The 15,725-nt window shown below is 41.1% G+C and overlaps 1 protein-coding gene across 1 annotated transcript in view; it reads right to left on the bottom strand.

Moving 5' to 3' along the window:
* Nucleotides 1-15,077, bottom strand: part of LOC109467462 (sodium/glucose cotransporter 4-like) — a 16,120-nt gene extending 1,043 nt beyond the window's left edge. Inside the window, exons 1-13 of the mRNA XM_019765464.1 lie at nucleotides 14,909-15,077; nucleotides 14,133-14,204; nucleotides 13,066-13,170; nucleotides 12,301-12,465; nucleotides 11,710-11,815; nucleotides 11,262-11,342; nucleotides 10,815-11,023; nucleotides 9,533-9,668; nucleotides 8,837-8,944; nucleotides 8,239-8,389; nucleotides 6,374-6,542; nucleotides 5,128-5,343; nucleotides 4,415-4,592 (exon numbers count right to left, since the gene is read on the bottom strand). Coding sequence (XP_019621023.1) covers nucleotides 4,415-4,592; nucleotides 5,128-5,343; nucleotides 6,374-6,542; nucleotides 8,239-8,389; nucleotides 8,837-8,944; nucleotides 9,533-9,668; nucleotides 10,815-11,023; nucleotides 11,262-11,342; nucleotides 11,710-11,815; nucleotides 12,301-12,465; nucleotides 13,066-13,170; nucleotides 14,133-14,204; nucleotides 14,909-14,989 — 1,777 coding nt within the window. The 5' untranslated portion in view covers nucleotides 14,990-15,077. The remainder of the gene's footprint in view (nucleotides 1-4,414; nucleotides 4,593-5,127; nucleotides 5,344-6,373; nucleotides 6,543-8,238; nucleotides 8,390-8,836; nucleotides 8,945-9,532; nucleotides 9,669-10,814; nucleotides 11,024-11,261; nucleotides 11,343-11,709; nucleotides 11,816-12,300; nucleotides 12,466-13,065; nucleotides 13,171-14,132; nucleotides 14,205-14,908) is intronic.
* Between the last annotated feature and the right edge of the window lie 648 nt (nucleotides 15,078-15,725).

Here is a 15,725-nt window from a genome sequence, read left to right as displayed (position 1 = left end):
ATATATATATATATATATATATATGTAAATCAACTAATTAGGCAACAACAGGAGAGACAATAAGAAGAAGTAAATAATGGCAACAAAACTCCATAATTGGAACGTAAATAACAAAATGTCCTACATACACCTAATCTTTGCACATCAAATTGCAGGAGTCGTTTAAAGCTTTCTAGTGATGATGCCCCAACTGTGCTTGGTGGCAACGAGTTCCAGTCTACAATAGTTCTTGGAGTTTTTGAATACCTAAAATCTTGGTTGATATTTGAAGGCATGACTGTTTCTTGTTCTTTTCTGGGATGGTATTAGGTACTTAGTGGTTGGTACGTCCACCGGTTTATTAGTCATTTTGTACATCATGCATAGACTGGACATTTTTCATCTGTCTTCCAGCGCCCCCCGAATTTTAAATTAAATCACACATAAAATTAATGTTTAGTTTTACAAAAAGTAAACAAAACAGTCCTAAGAAATTGTCTGTTTGGAAATAAAATCGTCTGCAGAAATATTACGTGACTCTGCCCTTCAGACCTCATCCTCCATTGAGTGAACTCAAGGTCACGATTTGTTCTTAACATTAATTGGATTACGAGTCACCAGACACCGTTTTCGGACTAGCGTCTAAGACATCTTGTTAAGGACCTGCCCTTGGAAGACGTCTACATTTCTTTCCGCTTGGAATTAAAACTAATTGGTCAAGTCCTCTAATATAACAACTGAGAGGAAAGGAAACCTTGCCGCAAAGCTTCTGTTTTCCTGCGTGTTTTCCAAACGCTAGACAAAATAAGACCTAAGAAAAAATGTTGTACTTCCTGTTTCCCGACCGACCCAAGAAAAAATTTGCCGACCCTAGCCTTTTTTTGTGTGGACCCCTGCAAGGGACGTACATTTTTCGAGCTGATCGACTTTTTCTAGCTCCCTGATCTGACACCTGAGTGATGAAATGTTGTACAATCGGTTTTCCAACATTGACATTTTCACGTTTAACTTTGTTACTAAACTGTATTGTAAAAGTAACAGTTGGATCACTAGAGATCAACATAAAAAATACCTACCTACCGACCCTACTTTTTTTCAAGACTGAAATCATAATTGAAATGCCACTGCTACTAATATCCAAGCAGCTCCCTTCGGTGGCAAGACAGTATCCATTGGCCAGAGGAGTGTCCATTTGCCACCGAAGGGATTTTGGATACTGCCTTGGCACCGAAGGGATCTGCTTGGAGATTAACTGTAACAGTTACGATCGTTGACAATTGTGAAAATGCCAGTTACAATCGTTGACTACAAAACATCCCACACCTCTGAGCTCATTACTGTACTCAGCCTATAGAAAGGACGTCCAGTCTGCTTTATCGTGTAGTTAATCGTGCTTGACCATTGCCAGGTTAGGAAGTCCATCGGGAAACAGATGCAGTCAATTTCCTTTCAGCCTGAGCTTTAACAGTCTTCAGGATATAATTAATTTTCACGTCCTTGCGGTCAAGTTCACAGGTCCAAGACATCTTGGCGCTGGCCTTAAAGGTGTCACTGGAAGTCTTCAAGACGTAATTGACTTAGCACTTTTGTGAGGTCAAGGTTACGATAGTGTGGAAAAAAACGCCTGCTCGAAAACTAGGGCCACACCGACTTAATTTTATGGATGACATCCGCGCGCGCATTGATTTTCGCCTGTTCTTAAAAAAAATGACGTCCACCGAGGCTCCAGCCTGGCACTAGGCCTGGGTAGTCCATGGAAGTTAGCGACAATACGGAGCCGATGGTAACTCTGGAGGACGGCACCTAGGCTGCCGAAGCTCCAAGACTCAAGAACTCAGTACATACACACAGTGCCGATTCATAAATTCCGCGAAAAGCCAGCATGTACGTCGCTGTGTACTGCCGCAAATTCACAATACCAGCTTTGTATTCCTGTATACGTAGTTTAGTAGCATTTTTATTTTTGGCCGGAATTTTTTTATTCGCCCGCGCGCACTAGTTTGGGGGTCTTCAGAGGATGCCATCCATAAAATTAAGACGGTGTGGCCCAATTGTTATAAAACACAGCTGTATAGAGGTGTGCGTTACCAAAAGATTTACTGTTTTGAGTTAATGACCTAACTTAACAAGAACATGGATCTGGAAGTAATGTTTTCTATACCTAATTACCCAGTAATACTAAACCGCTACTTAACTCATTCAGAACGAAAGAAACCCGAAACTTTTCTGAAAAACTATCAATTCTTTCATTTTTCCACATGAAGGCTCGGTTCAGCTCAGCTTATTGAAGTTATATCTTTATAAGATCTTGTTGGCGCCAAAAACTATCATATTTGGTATTTTTGTCGCTTTGTGTGTTATTTTAGACCATGTTCAAGATCTCTGGTGTATCGCTATTTCCGCACCCGGAGGTTCAGTTTATGCATCAAGGATTTGCCGGATAGAAAAAGACTCACGGGTCAAAACTACAGAGCAAAACCCTGTAACAAAATATTATAGACTAAGGACGCATAGGCGTCCCACTGAGACAGTAATACAGGCAGTTAAGGACCTTCATATTGACCTGGTACGAACTTCTTTGGTAAGGACGCGATAAATTCTCCGTCCAGCTCTATTGGCGGATGTGTTTCCGCCAATGAGATATAGGAGGTTAAGACGTAATCTTAAATTTCAAATAATTTTTTTAGCATTAGCATTTTTAATGTCTTGGGGTGGTGGGACTACGGCGCACAGATATGTCAACTTTGTGTATTTAAATGTTAGTTGTACTTGTTTGTTGTGTGGCGCTGTTAATATAAGTTATAAACTTGAGTGCAGCACCACACTGTCCTTGTTATGTTCTGATGTCTTGATGAATAAAAAACATTTCACAATCAAAAGTCGGCCACATGTAGAATACAATAAAAATATCGGCCGCATGGAGAAAAAAATAATTTCCAAGCAGACCCTAGCCTTTAGTGGCAAAATTGTCACCAATGGCCTGCTTGGAGATTAGAAAACAAAGGAAAAACTAAAAACTTGAAAGTAAAGACCTAAAAAAGCATAATTTTGTTTTTTTACAAAAGATGAATGAATAGAATTTTCCTTGCTTTTAACGCTTTTACACCTTTGGCTTGGCCTGGGTATACGTGGCCTGTATTACCTCGAGTAAAATAAAGTTGGACTTTTACTGTTGGACTTTTACTGTAGCAAACATAAAGAATCTAGTAAAACAAGATGTTACCTCATTCTAAAACGCACAAATCACTATTTCCTCGACACAACTTTGGAACGTTTGACCAATAAGATGTTCTTTTGTGTTGTTTGCAATTCAAGAAGACTTCTGATAATCTGGAGACAAAACAAAGAATTTTCTAACGTAATCGAAGCCACCCTGGACATTAGAACAGTATTAACTGGATACGTAGTACTGACATTTTAGGATTTGATGGGTTTATCTTACTTGGTGTTCCACTTTCATCTAGAATTATCCTTGAACTAGACGGGGTAGTACTGTGCACCCTTTGTTTTGGAAATAACTTTGTTCACACATGGAAAATTTTGGAAATATTATAACGGAAGTCAGATTATATCTTGGGGTTATGTGGAGAAATATAATAAGTTTTTAATAGGACTTTTTGGCCCTTTGCCTTTTTGTGTTTATAAAGAGAGTAAGAAGGGTGGGTGGTTTGGTTCAAAACTACATTTGCCAGTGAACATCTTTTGATGTTTTGCGACCAGGGAAATGTGGGAATGTATAGTTATATCAGTAATATAGTTATATCAGTAATACACGTCCGTATCTCACTGGACAGATTGTAACAATGTAAAAATCCACATTTCTAAAAATGAAACAAAAAGACATAACGTTCAGAGACCTCACGTTCCTTTGAATCAGATCTAATCTTATGGTATGGTGTGGACTAATGCATACAAGGCACAATTGCAGGATAAGGCAGTCCTTGCTAATATGCAGAGTGCAGTGATGAGCTTAAGGATAAAGAATGGATGTAGTCAACGATTGTAACTGTGGCATTTCCAGAATTGGGAACTTAAGTAACAGTGGCATTTTAATCTTATGAACTTCGAATTTAACTTGATCTTAACACATGGCTTCATTTTAAGGCACTAATATACTAGTAATTCGGCAAAGCCGGTTGGACCACTAAGTCCATTTTTGCCCAAGAAAATGGGCATTTTCACAATTGGGAACGTTTGTAACAGTGGTATTTTAATCTCTTTAGGGACTAAGAATTTAACTAGATTTTCACACATGGCTTCATTTTACGGCACCGACATAAGGCAGCAATGAGGGTTTGACCAATGAGTTCAAATATTTGCCCAAGAACTTCACCTAGGAGCTGTGCAAGTGTAAAGCGACGACTAGCGATATTGAGATGCACTTCAAATAGTCTCAACTCATTTTGCCCATTGTTGTAGTTAAACCCATACCCACCTTCAGTCTGCCTTGCATTATACTTTGGGTCAATCTCCATATTCCATTTCTCTTCCTGGTCAACCGGAAGTTCGTTCTTTTCATCCGCGTTCTCCAGATCATCAGATGGGACAGTTTGAAGCTCTGTTGGTTCTTTCTCTTCTTCTTTACTCATAGTCGACCACGTCAGACCAAGCAACTTTAATGTGTAAAGAAATTGAAGCATTGTAAGAAAATCTATCACCTACACAATGCCATGTACATTTTATTAATCAGACACTAACGTTGAAAAATTGCCAGTGGAAGTTTCTTTTCTGAATGATTCATCGATAAAATCTGATAATATTGTTACACTTTACCATTTAACGTTACCAATATGATAATACTCTTACGTTTACCATTTCTGAATGATTATGTTTACAGAAGGAAGACATCTTGTTTTTGCTCTGTTTCTTCTTCTTCTCCAAACCAATAAGGCCAGTGACCTGAACCAGACGTCTGTCACCATAGTAAGAGGTGTTGGGTTACATCATGTTGTAATTTTACAGCAGGATGGATTTAGACTCTTGTCACCATATATATGAATGTGTTTGAGTAAGAATTAACAGGGCAGACCATATGCGAAGATAAACATTATGCATTTGCTTTGCAAATGTGACTTTTCTAGTATTGTCACGTTTTACTATTTTACCATTTCTGGATGATTTATCGATAAAATCTGATAATATTGTTACCTTTTCGTCAGGTATGGGTTTAGTCAACAGGCTGACAACCACCGTTACTATGAAGGTCACCAGGAAGACGATGATGCCGCAGTGCAGGAAGTGAACCTTGGACAAGATGGCGGGTCGAAGGTCAGGTTCGCCACATCCGGGTTCTCCGTAGGCGAACTCCATGATGAGACGAACCAGTCCGACAGCGAGGCCGGCCATCAGGCCCCAGAACGTGCCCTGGGGAACACCGGTGTACAAGGTACTGAGCTTGAGAGTGTTCCGTAGAAATAGGTGTGAAAAATAGAATGGAGCTAACCTGGCCCAACGGCAACCTGCGCTAACTTTTCCCAAACTTACACTGTTAACTGTAAGATCACAAAGTATCTCATCACCCACTGTTTGGCACTGTTTGGCAACCAGTAAAAAAATCTATGTCTCTTACGCAAAGAACCATATTGTTTCTACTGATATGCCCTTGGCCATTCCCCGTGTCTATGCCATGAGACAGTGGCTTTATTCTTAGCCAACGGATCCGTAATAGCAGATGTAATATAGTGCACGTGTACCCTGTCCTTGGTGCTGAATTTGCCATCACATCAACAGAAACCATTACAAAATACACCTGCGCTTATGGTTTGGATGTGTATAAAACTAGAAAGGCCACATTTGCAAGCAAATACAGCAATTTTCACTCCATCCCCATGCAAAAGTAGATTGTCCCATATCATTTTTTTTTATTTACCACATTTGTGTAAGGATCGATTGACATAAATGACTTTTGCAAAAATGACCCATCCCAAAATTACCCCTACAAATGGACCATCAAAACATCATCTGTGGTATAGAGTGAAATATAAAACAATACATTTCCCTCCAGTACATTCAGCGAATGTAAAAAGGCAATATTTGCGAACAAATAGAGTATATTTCACTCCACCCCCATGCAAAATAGACTTCCATATCACCATTTTGCAGAATTACCCTCAAAATTACCTCTACCCACAAATGGACCATCCAAACCACCTGTGGCATGTCGTGAAATATAATAAGATATATTTCCCTCCAGTTCCTGTATTATGTAATGAAATATGAGAAAAGCTACCAAAATTCAACCCATGGGTTTGTAGATCCGTTTCCAGGTACTTCTACACACAGATGGATTATTCTATCACTTGTGATGTGGAGTGAAATACAAAAACAATATATTACCCTCCAATACATATGATATAGAGTGAAATATACTAAACGTTCCAAAAAATCAACCTACGGGTTCGTTGATCCGTTTCCAGGCGACTGCGAGGACGAAGGCACAGCAGATGGGCGGTCCGATGACGGCCTGGATGAGCTGCAGGTACTGGTACAGCTGCGCACCTTTAGCTCCCTGTAGGATCGGGATCCACACGATACTCACTCCCACCATCACCAGTACTAGCAGTCTGCGGGGATACAGGGTTTGCAGGTACATTTATTTATTTTATTCACATGGATTTTTGAGCATTGGATAGGAAGCACTTGTTGTGCTTATGTGAATCCGCTGCTCATAAAACATAATACAAATGTTAACATCAAGATGACATAAAGTATAACATAAACATAAAATAAAAGTGGCTGGCGCACCAATACCTATAGCATAACATTAATGAGATTGGTCAAATCTTCCAGAGTGGTGGATATAGTTAAACACAATATCAAAGATACGGCAGTTTGTAGGGTATGGGAGGGAGGGGCTGCAGGTACATTTATTATACAAGGAGACGTTTTTTTTTTGTCTATAATGTGCTAATTAACAATAGCCTGGGTTGTAACACTCCTGCTGAATTATTAGTTTACAGCAACTGAAAGGTTCTAGCTACAAGCAGAAGTCCTGTTGGTGGAAAGAAGATGTACTCTTGTTCTTGTCAGTGATCAGGCCGACCACGTTGAAGTTGTTAACATTATTTGTGTAGTTCAATTGAGCTCACTCATTTGAAGCACGTCCTTGCCCATGCATTCCCTTGTGTCTATGTCATGAGACAGTGGCTTTATTCTTATTCAATGGATACGTAATAGCAGATGTAAACAGTGCTCGTGTACCCTGTCCTTGGTGTTGAATTTGCCATCATAGCAGTATAAGTTATTACAAAATTCCTTGTGCTTTCTTTCAACATTTTCATTCATGTGTTGGATGTACATAAAGCTAGAAAGGCCACATTTGCGAGCAAATGCAACATATTTCACTCTACCCCCATGCAAAAATAGACTGTCCATATCAGGTCGTTCAGTGCAATGCAATCTGCGTGCCTGCGAAGCTGGTGTGTTACGCCGAAGGGCCGTTATACAGATACAGATACCGTACGCAGCAATATTATGTGCCCTCTAGTCAAATCAAAAAGTAATATAAAGTATGCTCCTCGGGGCCCATTACCCTTCACTCAGCCGCGACGGGAGACGACATCGTCTACAAGATACCTTTGACCCAGTAGTGACGTCACAGTTCAAAGAAGTTACGTGACAAGCATCACTGGGTCATTCTACTGAGGAAGACCATAGTGACTGGTCGAAAGATGTAGGTGAGATCTTTATAATTATTGTGTTGGATCTAAAGTTTGAACTTTAGACACGTATGCTTATATAGGGCCACACCAAGTAAATTTTATGGATGACGTCCGCGCGCGCATTGATTTTGGCTTGTTCCTAGAAAAAAACCCAAGAAATCCCGCTTCCTGTAACTATGACCAAAGAGTCACGACAGTGCCACAAATAGGTTTGTACGGACCAAAGCTTATGAAGCATCAAGCAAGGAAATCATGACTTCCTTTAGGAATTCAGTTTGGTACATGCTGCCACATTTGAAGAAACTTGGTGACCGCTCCATCTCTATCTCCCCAAAGCACAGGACGACAACTGCTGTTCCACCTGATTTATTGCTGTTTTGATGATGAATCAAAGACTTCTTGCTTGTTACATTGTGTCACCTCATTCAATTTGTGTCCTAACATTTGTCGTCTTTTAGTATATTTCTAATCTAGGCATCTTGTTTTTTAGGGCCCTTCTTGTTTTTTTTCGCCCTCTCGCATTAGATTTAGGGTCTCCAAAGGACGTCATCCATAAAATTTACTTGGTGTGGCCTAGTATATATCAAACGTAGTATACCTGCCGACTAGCATGAGTTCCCTCTCGGACGCCTGTTTCCTGACCCGTTTCCAGATGTCTATAGTGAAGACGGCGCTGCCGCTGTTGAAGATGGAGGTCAGTGAACTCATCAGAGCCGCCATCATGACGGCCAGCATCAGTCCACGGAGTCCTGAGCACATGGGTGAGTGGACGGAAAAATACGATATAAACGTTAGCATGAAAGTTCATCTGAGTTGGTAAATTACGTGGTGAAAATTAAGCTGTTTTCCAAGTCCCAAAAATGACTCAACGGAAATTTCAATTCTCGGGCTTGATCAGCTATCTGACCCAAGTGCTGTAGACACGTGATTTTTCCGCACGTGTGACGTCAGCTATGGGTCTAAGTTGGTCGGAAATCGGTACCGCCCCCCCCCGTCACGGATGAGAGTGTGTTTGGGTCAAATAGCTTATTAAGACCAAAAGATTCGGTCAATTTTTGACGATATAAACATGTTTGTAAATGGCTAATTGCATCTAAAAGGCAAAACTCGTCATGGCTTTGCGTTGTTACATCAGCGCCTTCTATCAGTTATATGTCATACTGCAGCTGAATACCTCTCATATGAAGACCGCTTACCTGTAGGCATGAGTTCGATGACAAGTTTTGGATAAGCGATGTTAGAACAGCCCACAGGGTTCCTGCACACCTCCATACATTTGGCAGGGTCCACACAGGCTACCTCATCTGCACAGGACAAGTATTAACATGTATTATAAATCTACATGTACGATCCATGTATATGAGTTTGGCAAGCTTTGACATTTTGTAGACATCCTCTAGAGCGCCCTCTCACCGAAATCTCCCAAACTCCAGATATGGGACATCATAAAACTGTGAATAGAAATAATTGAAATTTTTTCACTTAGATTGTCATTTCCAATAACTTTCAATATATTAGCGCAGCTATTTCGCTTATCCTGCGACTCAGCGCAGCGCGAGAATAAGTTGCGCTAGGCTATCTGTATTTTTAGGAAGCTCCTAAAAAGAATGTAAACAAACAGCGGTTTTCGTTCGGTTATCTTCGGCAGCTTTTGGCACGTTTTTGCGGCGCAACGACGTTGATCCTTTACTCCCCAAATGTCATTATGAACCTAGGTAGGCTTATAGCGCCAGAAAAAATTGTGTAAAACAGCGATGTTTAAAATAGCGAAAATCTTATTACATAATATCGCTTTAAAAGTAAGCTAACGACAAATATTATTTTCAGGGCATTGCACATCAACCGAAACGACTGATCCTGGTAACGAGATGCTTTGATGGTTGTAGACTGACCTGGGAACAAGGCCCTGCTGATCATGCCGGGAAACACCATCATGAAGACCGGCAGGATCTTGAGGTAACCGCAGACGATACTTCCCGCCTTAGCGTGGTGGATGTTCTTAGCCGACAGGGACCGCTGTACAATCACCTAGCGGAAACATGGACTGGTTCATGTACATGCCCTGTGTTTATAAAAGGTACAGGTGTTCCTTGGCCCCAAAAGCCAATTTCGCCAGGTCCCTAGAACAATCCGAACAGTACAGACAGCTCTTACCGCCTTCACGAGAGGAAATAAGTGTAAGGAAAACTAGATCATCCCACAAACCGAACAGTATTTACTGTAGAACTGTAAGATATCACGACAGTGCAATACCACACATGGTACGGTTGCTGAACCTATGTGAAATAATTTGACCATTTTAATCTGCTTAAGAATGTTTTTATGCTCCGTCAATTTTATCCTGTTCGTAAATGTTTTAAATATGTTTGAGATAATGGTTGAGATATTGTTTTAACGAATCTCATGGAAACAGCTCCCATGCAATTCAGCCTCTGGCTGCCAGGTGGGACTGTCCGTATGTATTGTATATATGTTAATAATTGAATAAACCACTATTATTATTATTATTATTATTATTATATAGGATGGGGGCACGTTAGTAACCACACATTCATCCACGATTTGCTGCTAGGTAGGAATGATTTGTACAATTTATCTGTTTGTGATACGTGTAAATTGTATTGTATTCTGCCATCAGTTCAGGATGTTAACATTATTTCTGGTTTTGTATTTTACAGTTAGATTTCTTTATCTATGTTTGTATAACGTCTGTATTTGTGGGTCATCTACTACCAGTTTCGACTGCCTTGATGACCCGTGTACTGATGTGTTGTCAGTTTCCTATAAAATAACGTAAAGTATAAAGAGGGCAAGAGACTATCCCTCTCTTTCCATCGCCTTTTACCTCCCCAACTGAAGCCAGGTACCCATTTTATATACGTAGGTGGAGTAAGGAAAGTCGTCTTAAATTTAAAGACACGATATCTAGCCAGGAATGCAAGGGTTTTGTGTATAATAATCTTGTAATTCCTGCACAGGATGCTATAGGTGCATGTACCTGCTGTTGTTTGTTTATATTTGTTTGTTTGTTTGTTTACCTGATCCGGGCACCAGTACCAGATCGCCAGGAAGGTGATGCCGAGCAAAGCTCTAGACCATTTCAGATGCATATCGTCTGTTGATGTGTTTATGTGTTATTTGTTTACATTTGTTTTTGTTTATTTGTTTGTTTACCTGGTCCGTACACCAGTACCAGGTGGCCAGGGCGGTGATGCCCAGCAGCGCTCCAGGCCAGGGCAGATGCATGTCGTCAGCCGGGCGGAAGAGGTGGAAGGCGTCGGGCTTAGGCGCGCCACACGCCGCCAGAAGGGTGTTGTTCGTCACGGGGACGGCCGTGAAGTACTTCTCCGCAAGCCCGGACATTCCTCCGACTTTCAGAAAACCTTTCAGGTAAAAATTTAAGACAGAAAATAATACTTTAAACTGTAACATTTAGTTGAAAAAACTGCCCTTTACTCTAATTTCTGGCGAAGGTTTATACATTGAACTCCTGATATCGTGTAAAAAATCGCATGCGGCTATTCTATTCCTACCGGCTTTGAATTGTTTTGCTAGATGTCAACGTGTTATTTTGTTCAAGGTTAATGCCTAATTAATTTTTTAAAATCTTTGAAAGCTTACTTATAATCATAAGAATGAATCCTCCGATCACCATGACCACGACTTGAAACGTGTCGGTGTAGATCACTGCCTTCAGACCGCCTGGAAAAATTAGTAAATGTAACAGTAAATATTCCATGACCTTTTCACAGCCATATAGAAAGAAAATGCTATGACATCCTATAGATGTGGTAGGTACATGTACACGATCTAGAAATTGTGTCATGTCTCCTTTCCTTTCCCTGTCTTCCCACAACGTGTTACAAAAGTCAATGCCCCTGTCCTTGGTGCTGAATGCTTTCACATGATAAGTTATGTCTGCGCTTTCAATGATTACACTCTATTGATGCACGAATGTTTGCCTTTAGATTCTTCTTCTTTTTTTCTTCTTCAGCTAAATGACCTATGATCCACTGCCATTGGTTTTACGTGTTAATGCAGTACACTAAAGATAAAGATGAAGACAAACCCAGTATAGTGTAGACCGCTGTGACGGCCAGCAGCACGATGATGGACAGGTACTGGTCCCAGTCTAACGCCTGCTGGACAAACACTGCACCGGCGTACATGTTCACCTGCAGCCAAAAACAATTCAGCATTGCCAATGTAAGTTTAGGAAATCCCTTACCAATCTTAAAATGCATTTGAAATAGGGAAATTCCTGCTTTAGCATGTCATCGGTAAATAGCCATGCCTTCCAGTACGTTAGTAAGCTTTCTACCCGTATTGGAGGTGTTCAGAAATTCGTTTTTTTCCTAGAAGTATCCTAGAGTAGAACTCGCTGTCACCAAGTGCAGTAGGGGTACCCTCAATAGATAGTTTTGAACAATGTTTTCTGTCAGATGTGCAAAGGTTAGCGTGTCAGGTTATTCAGTGTAATATAGCCAGTTGTGACCGCGCCTTGTGCCTGCGAACCTGGTGTGTTACACTGGCTATGCATATAGAGATACAGGTGTAGCTTATTGTTTTATTCTTACAAAATAGATACTAGTAAGTAAATGTTCAGGAAGATGGAGAATGCCTACAATGCTATCAAAACTACACTGTTTACGTATCTTACCGATATTTTAGTGAAGATGTAGAGGAACAGAGACAGCGTGGCGAGGTAAGTCCGTAGCCTCTGCCCGCCGAACCGCCGTGTGAGGTACTCGGGCATGGTGTAGACTCCTGCCGAGATGTAGATGGGCACGAACACCCAGCCGAGCAGCAGCACGATAAACAGGGACTGCAACACGGAATTAATTGTTACGTAGGGTAAAAGAAAAGAGGCGATGGGAGAGACCATGTACACTGTCCTTTCCTGCTAGAACTGTCCTTTTAGACACTGTGCCCTGGCTCTTAAAATCAGGTAGAATTGATATCAGTTACAAGTATGGAGGATATTTTCAAACATTGCTAAAGAATCCTTATATGCAGTTAAATTATATTGAGTAGATTTTATTCTTCAGCTGATATAGCTTCCTTTTGTATGACTTGGCGGAGTAGACTGTTGAATAGTCTGGATGCCAGACTATTTCCAGGGTCTACACAGTATAGCTCTTTGGCTCTGAGACCAACATGCTCCCAAGGAAATTTTTACCGTAATACCCACTGTGTTAGACCCTGAGAAAACAGTCTAGCCAGCGGGGGGCTGTGTTTAAATTTCCTTTGGGTATGCTGACCCTAGAGCCGAAGAGCTGTCCTGTGTAGACGGCCTGAAAACAGTCTGGCATCATGACCAACTCTAACTTGAACTGCTTATAGGGTACGTTCTCCCAGTAGACTTCTATAATAAAAGGAATCACTGCCAGTGTCTGTTTATTAGGATGATATGTGAGATTCCTACGTTCCACTCATACTGTCCCACAGCGATGCCGGCCGCCGCTCCTGTTCCAGCCAGACCCACGAAATGTTCACTGCCGATGTTACTGGCGAACAGAGACGCTCCAACCTAGGACGGAAAAAAACATGTCAGTCTGTGAGTTCTAGCTTTTGTTTGTGTTCAGGCCATGTTGATTTGATTATATGGATGACATCCTCAGGGAATCCCATAACTGATGCGAGCGTGCGAATGAAAAAAAAGTTTGCAAAAAAAATGTTGCTTTCATTATGAAATCTAGGTGGTCATGAAGATTGAACAAATGGCACAGAGTATGGTATGGCGAATAACATACTCTTCAAATTCATTTCTTTACATTTTCATCTTTTTCGTTTGATTTTGGCATTCTACATACATACCATTCGACATTGGTATCGTTTTCAATTTTTTTTCAACTTACGGTATATATTTGCTCATTTTGCAACTGTTTTGTACAATGTACAGTATGGTTGATAACTTTTTTTTAAACGGTTGAAAATTCATGCGCGCGCGGATGTCATCCATATAATCAAATCAACATGGCCTCAGTAAACCACAGTAACTTTTTTTACTTCATGGTTCACCACAAAACAAGGCTCATGGGAGCCACTCAAATGCTTTGGGTTACAGTACAGCCAGTGAGGACAGATGTTTGTTGACCTTAGACTTGAAAAGTTCAGGTTATACCCATATGGGAAACAATCACGTGGTAGCTCATTCCATAGTGGTGTAGTTCTAGGAAATAAACTTTCAGCGTGGAACTTCCTCCTAAGAGGTGGTGTATGGAGGAAGAAATGACGATTTGCTACTTTTGAAGGTAGTCAATATGCATAATTATATTTACAAAAAGGAAGCTAGAGTTTTTTGTTTTTTAATTTGTCGATTACAAAAAGGCCTGCTTGCTAGTTAGAGCAGAACTTAAGCCATGACTTTGACCTTATTAGGATCCACAATTTGGCCTGGCATCTGTTAGCTATTATTCAATACAAAACGTAGCTCGAAGGTAACAACCTGGCTCCTTTGGCGCTGAATTGGAACAAGTTTGAATGACTTACCGGGAACCACCACATGTTCTTTCCCGCCAGGAAGTACCCCTTCACACTGCCTCGGTTGGACCGCCACATCGACTGGAAATTTAATATATATAACAATTTGTACTCTTGATTTGAAAAAAAAAACATAACTTTACTGTGTTTCTGAGGGTTAACGTCTGGTTAATCAATTCAAGCTCACAGGGTGCCCGCCCGGCGGCAGTCTGCCCTGTAAGGTCGCGTTTGTTTGTGAAAGTTGACAGAAAAGGGGGGCGTGTCCACGGCTGTCCAAGGACGTATTTCTTCAGAACAACAAGTACCAGATGTGCTAAGCCATCAATCTTTCCAATGGGCTAGCCGTTCTCACAATATATACTGTAGATATAGCTGAACTTCTCACTATAGATTAGCCTGGGTGCCAGACAGTTGATAGGGCGAAGATACAGGCTAGCTCCTCGGCTACAGGGCCAACATGTCCCCAAGGAAATTTTGCCATAGACACCCCTCAGTTAGACCCTGAGTAACACCGTTCACTGGGGGCTAGCCTATGTACTGACCCGAACTGAGAACAGTCTGGCATCCAGGCTTACTGTAGATGTATATGTCCGTATATACTTGTCTATTATTGTGTGTTGCAAAGTATAAGTCTACATTCACATGCACTGAGGTGTTTAATATGGGTGAGGAGTCGCTATCTCAATAGACAGACACTGTACCAAGATACTACCACGCCACGCCCTACATATGTACCTCCATCTCTTACGAAAAGCGCAGAGTTGTAGAAAGAATAGTTCGCTCACCCACAGTCCGACTGCCAGAACCAGTACGAAGTACAACACTATGATGACGATGTCAGCCACCTCAATCTGAACGCCCGCCATGTTGGTACCGGGTACAGACGGCAAGGTTACCGCGTTCTCCTCAAAACACCGGCCGCCAATATCTGTCGGCAAGACTGGGGTAAAAGTTCAGATCTAGGGACGGTCCATTTCAGGTCAGATCGGGTAGCACTAGCCTCCACCAGGCCTTTCTACGGGAATACGGATCGTAGAATTCGGCAAAAAAAGAGGGTAAAATTGGCCAAGGGAGTCCGGTAGCGGGGAGGTAGTTTCTTTAACTGCGCGGCCAGTCAAACCTACAAGGCGGCCAAACTCCCCTGGCATTTATTCTCCTATACCAGCGTAGTTAGTCTGGTAGAGACTAGGATAGAACGTTTTTGGCTGTTTCTCTGTAAATAAAAACAGCTAGATGTGTCTATACTGTGAGCCTATTTTGTGAGTCCGCAATTATTTTTAGTTTAGCTACACTTAAGCACCATTGTAAGTTAAAAAGTTAGTTTAACTTTGTTTTTGTTTTGTTTGTTATGTTAACATTTAGATTCCTATCAGGCTAGGATTGGAGAGACATATTCTATGTGTATTTCAACGTGTATACTCTACGTGCATTGGATCATCGTCCTTTTTTAAACTAACAATGACACACCCAAAAAAGTTCATACAGGATCGTCCCCTTTTTAGGACAACTGTGATCGGAGTGCAAGGGTTTAGAGGTCACTGGAAGGTCATGAGTTGATCGTTTGCTTCAGATTCTCGTGTGTTTGGACAATGTCAACTGAAC

Source organism: Branchiostoma belcheri, unplaced genomic scaffold (genome assembly GCF_001625305.1).
Source record: "Branchiostoma belcheri isolate BF01 breed outbred unplaced genomic scaffold, Haploidv18h27 scaffold18, whole genome shotgun sequence".
In the NCBI taxonomy this organism is placed as follows: domain Eukaryota; kingdom Metazoa; phylum Chordata; class Leptocardii; order Amphioxiformes; family Branchiostomatidae; genus Branchiostoma; species Branchiostoma belcheri.
Note: the sequence above shows the minus strand (reverse complement) of the source record. Positions and strands in the feature narration are given on the sequence as shown.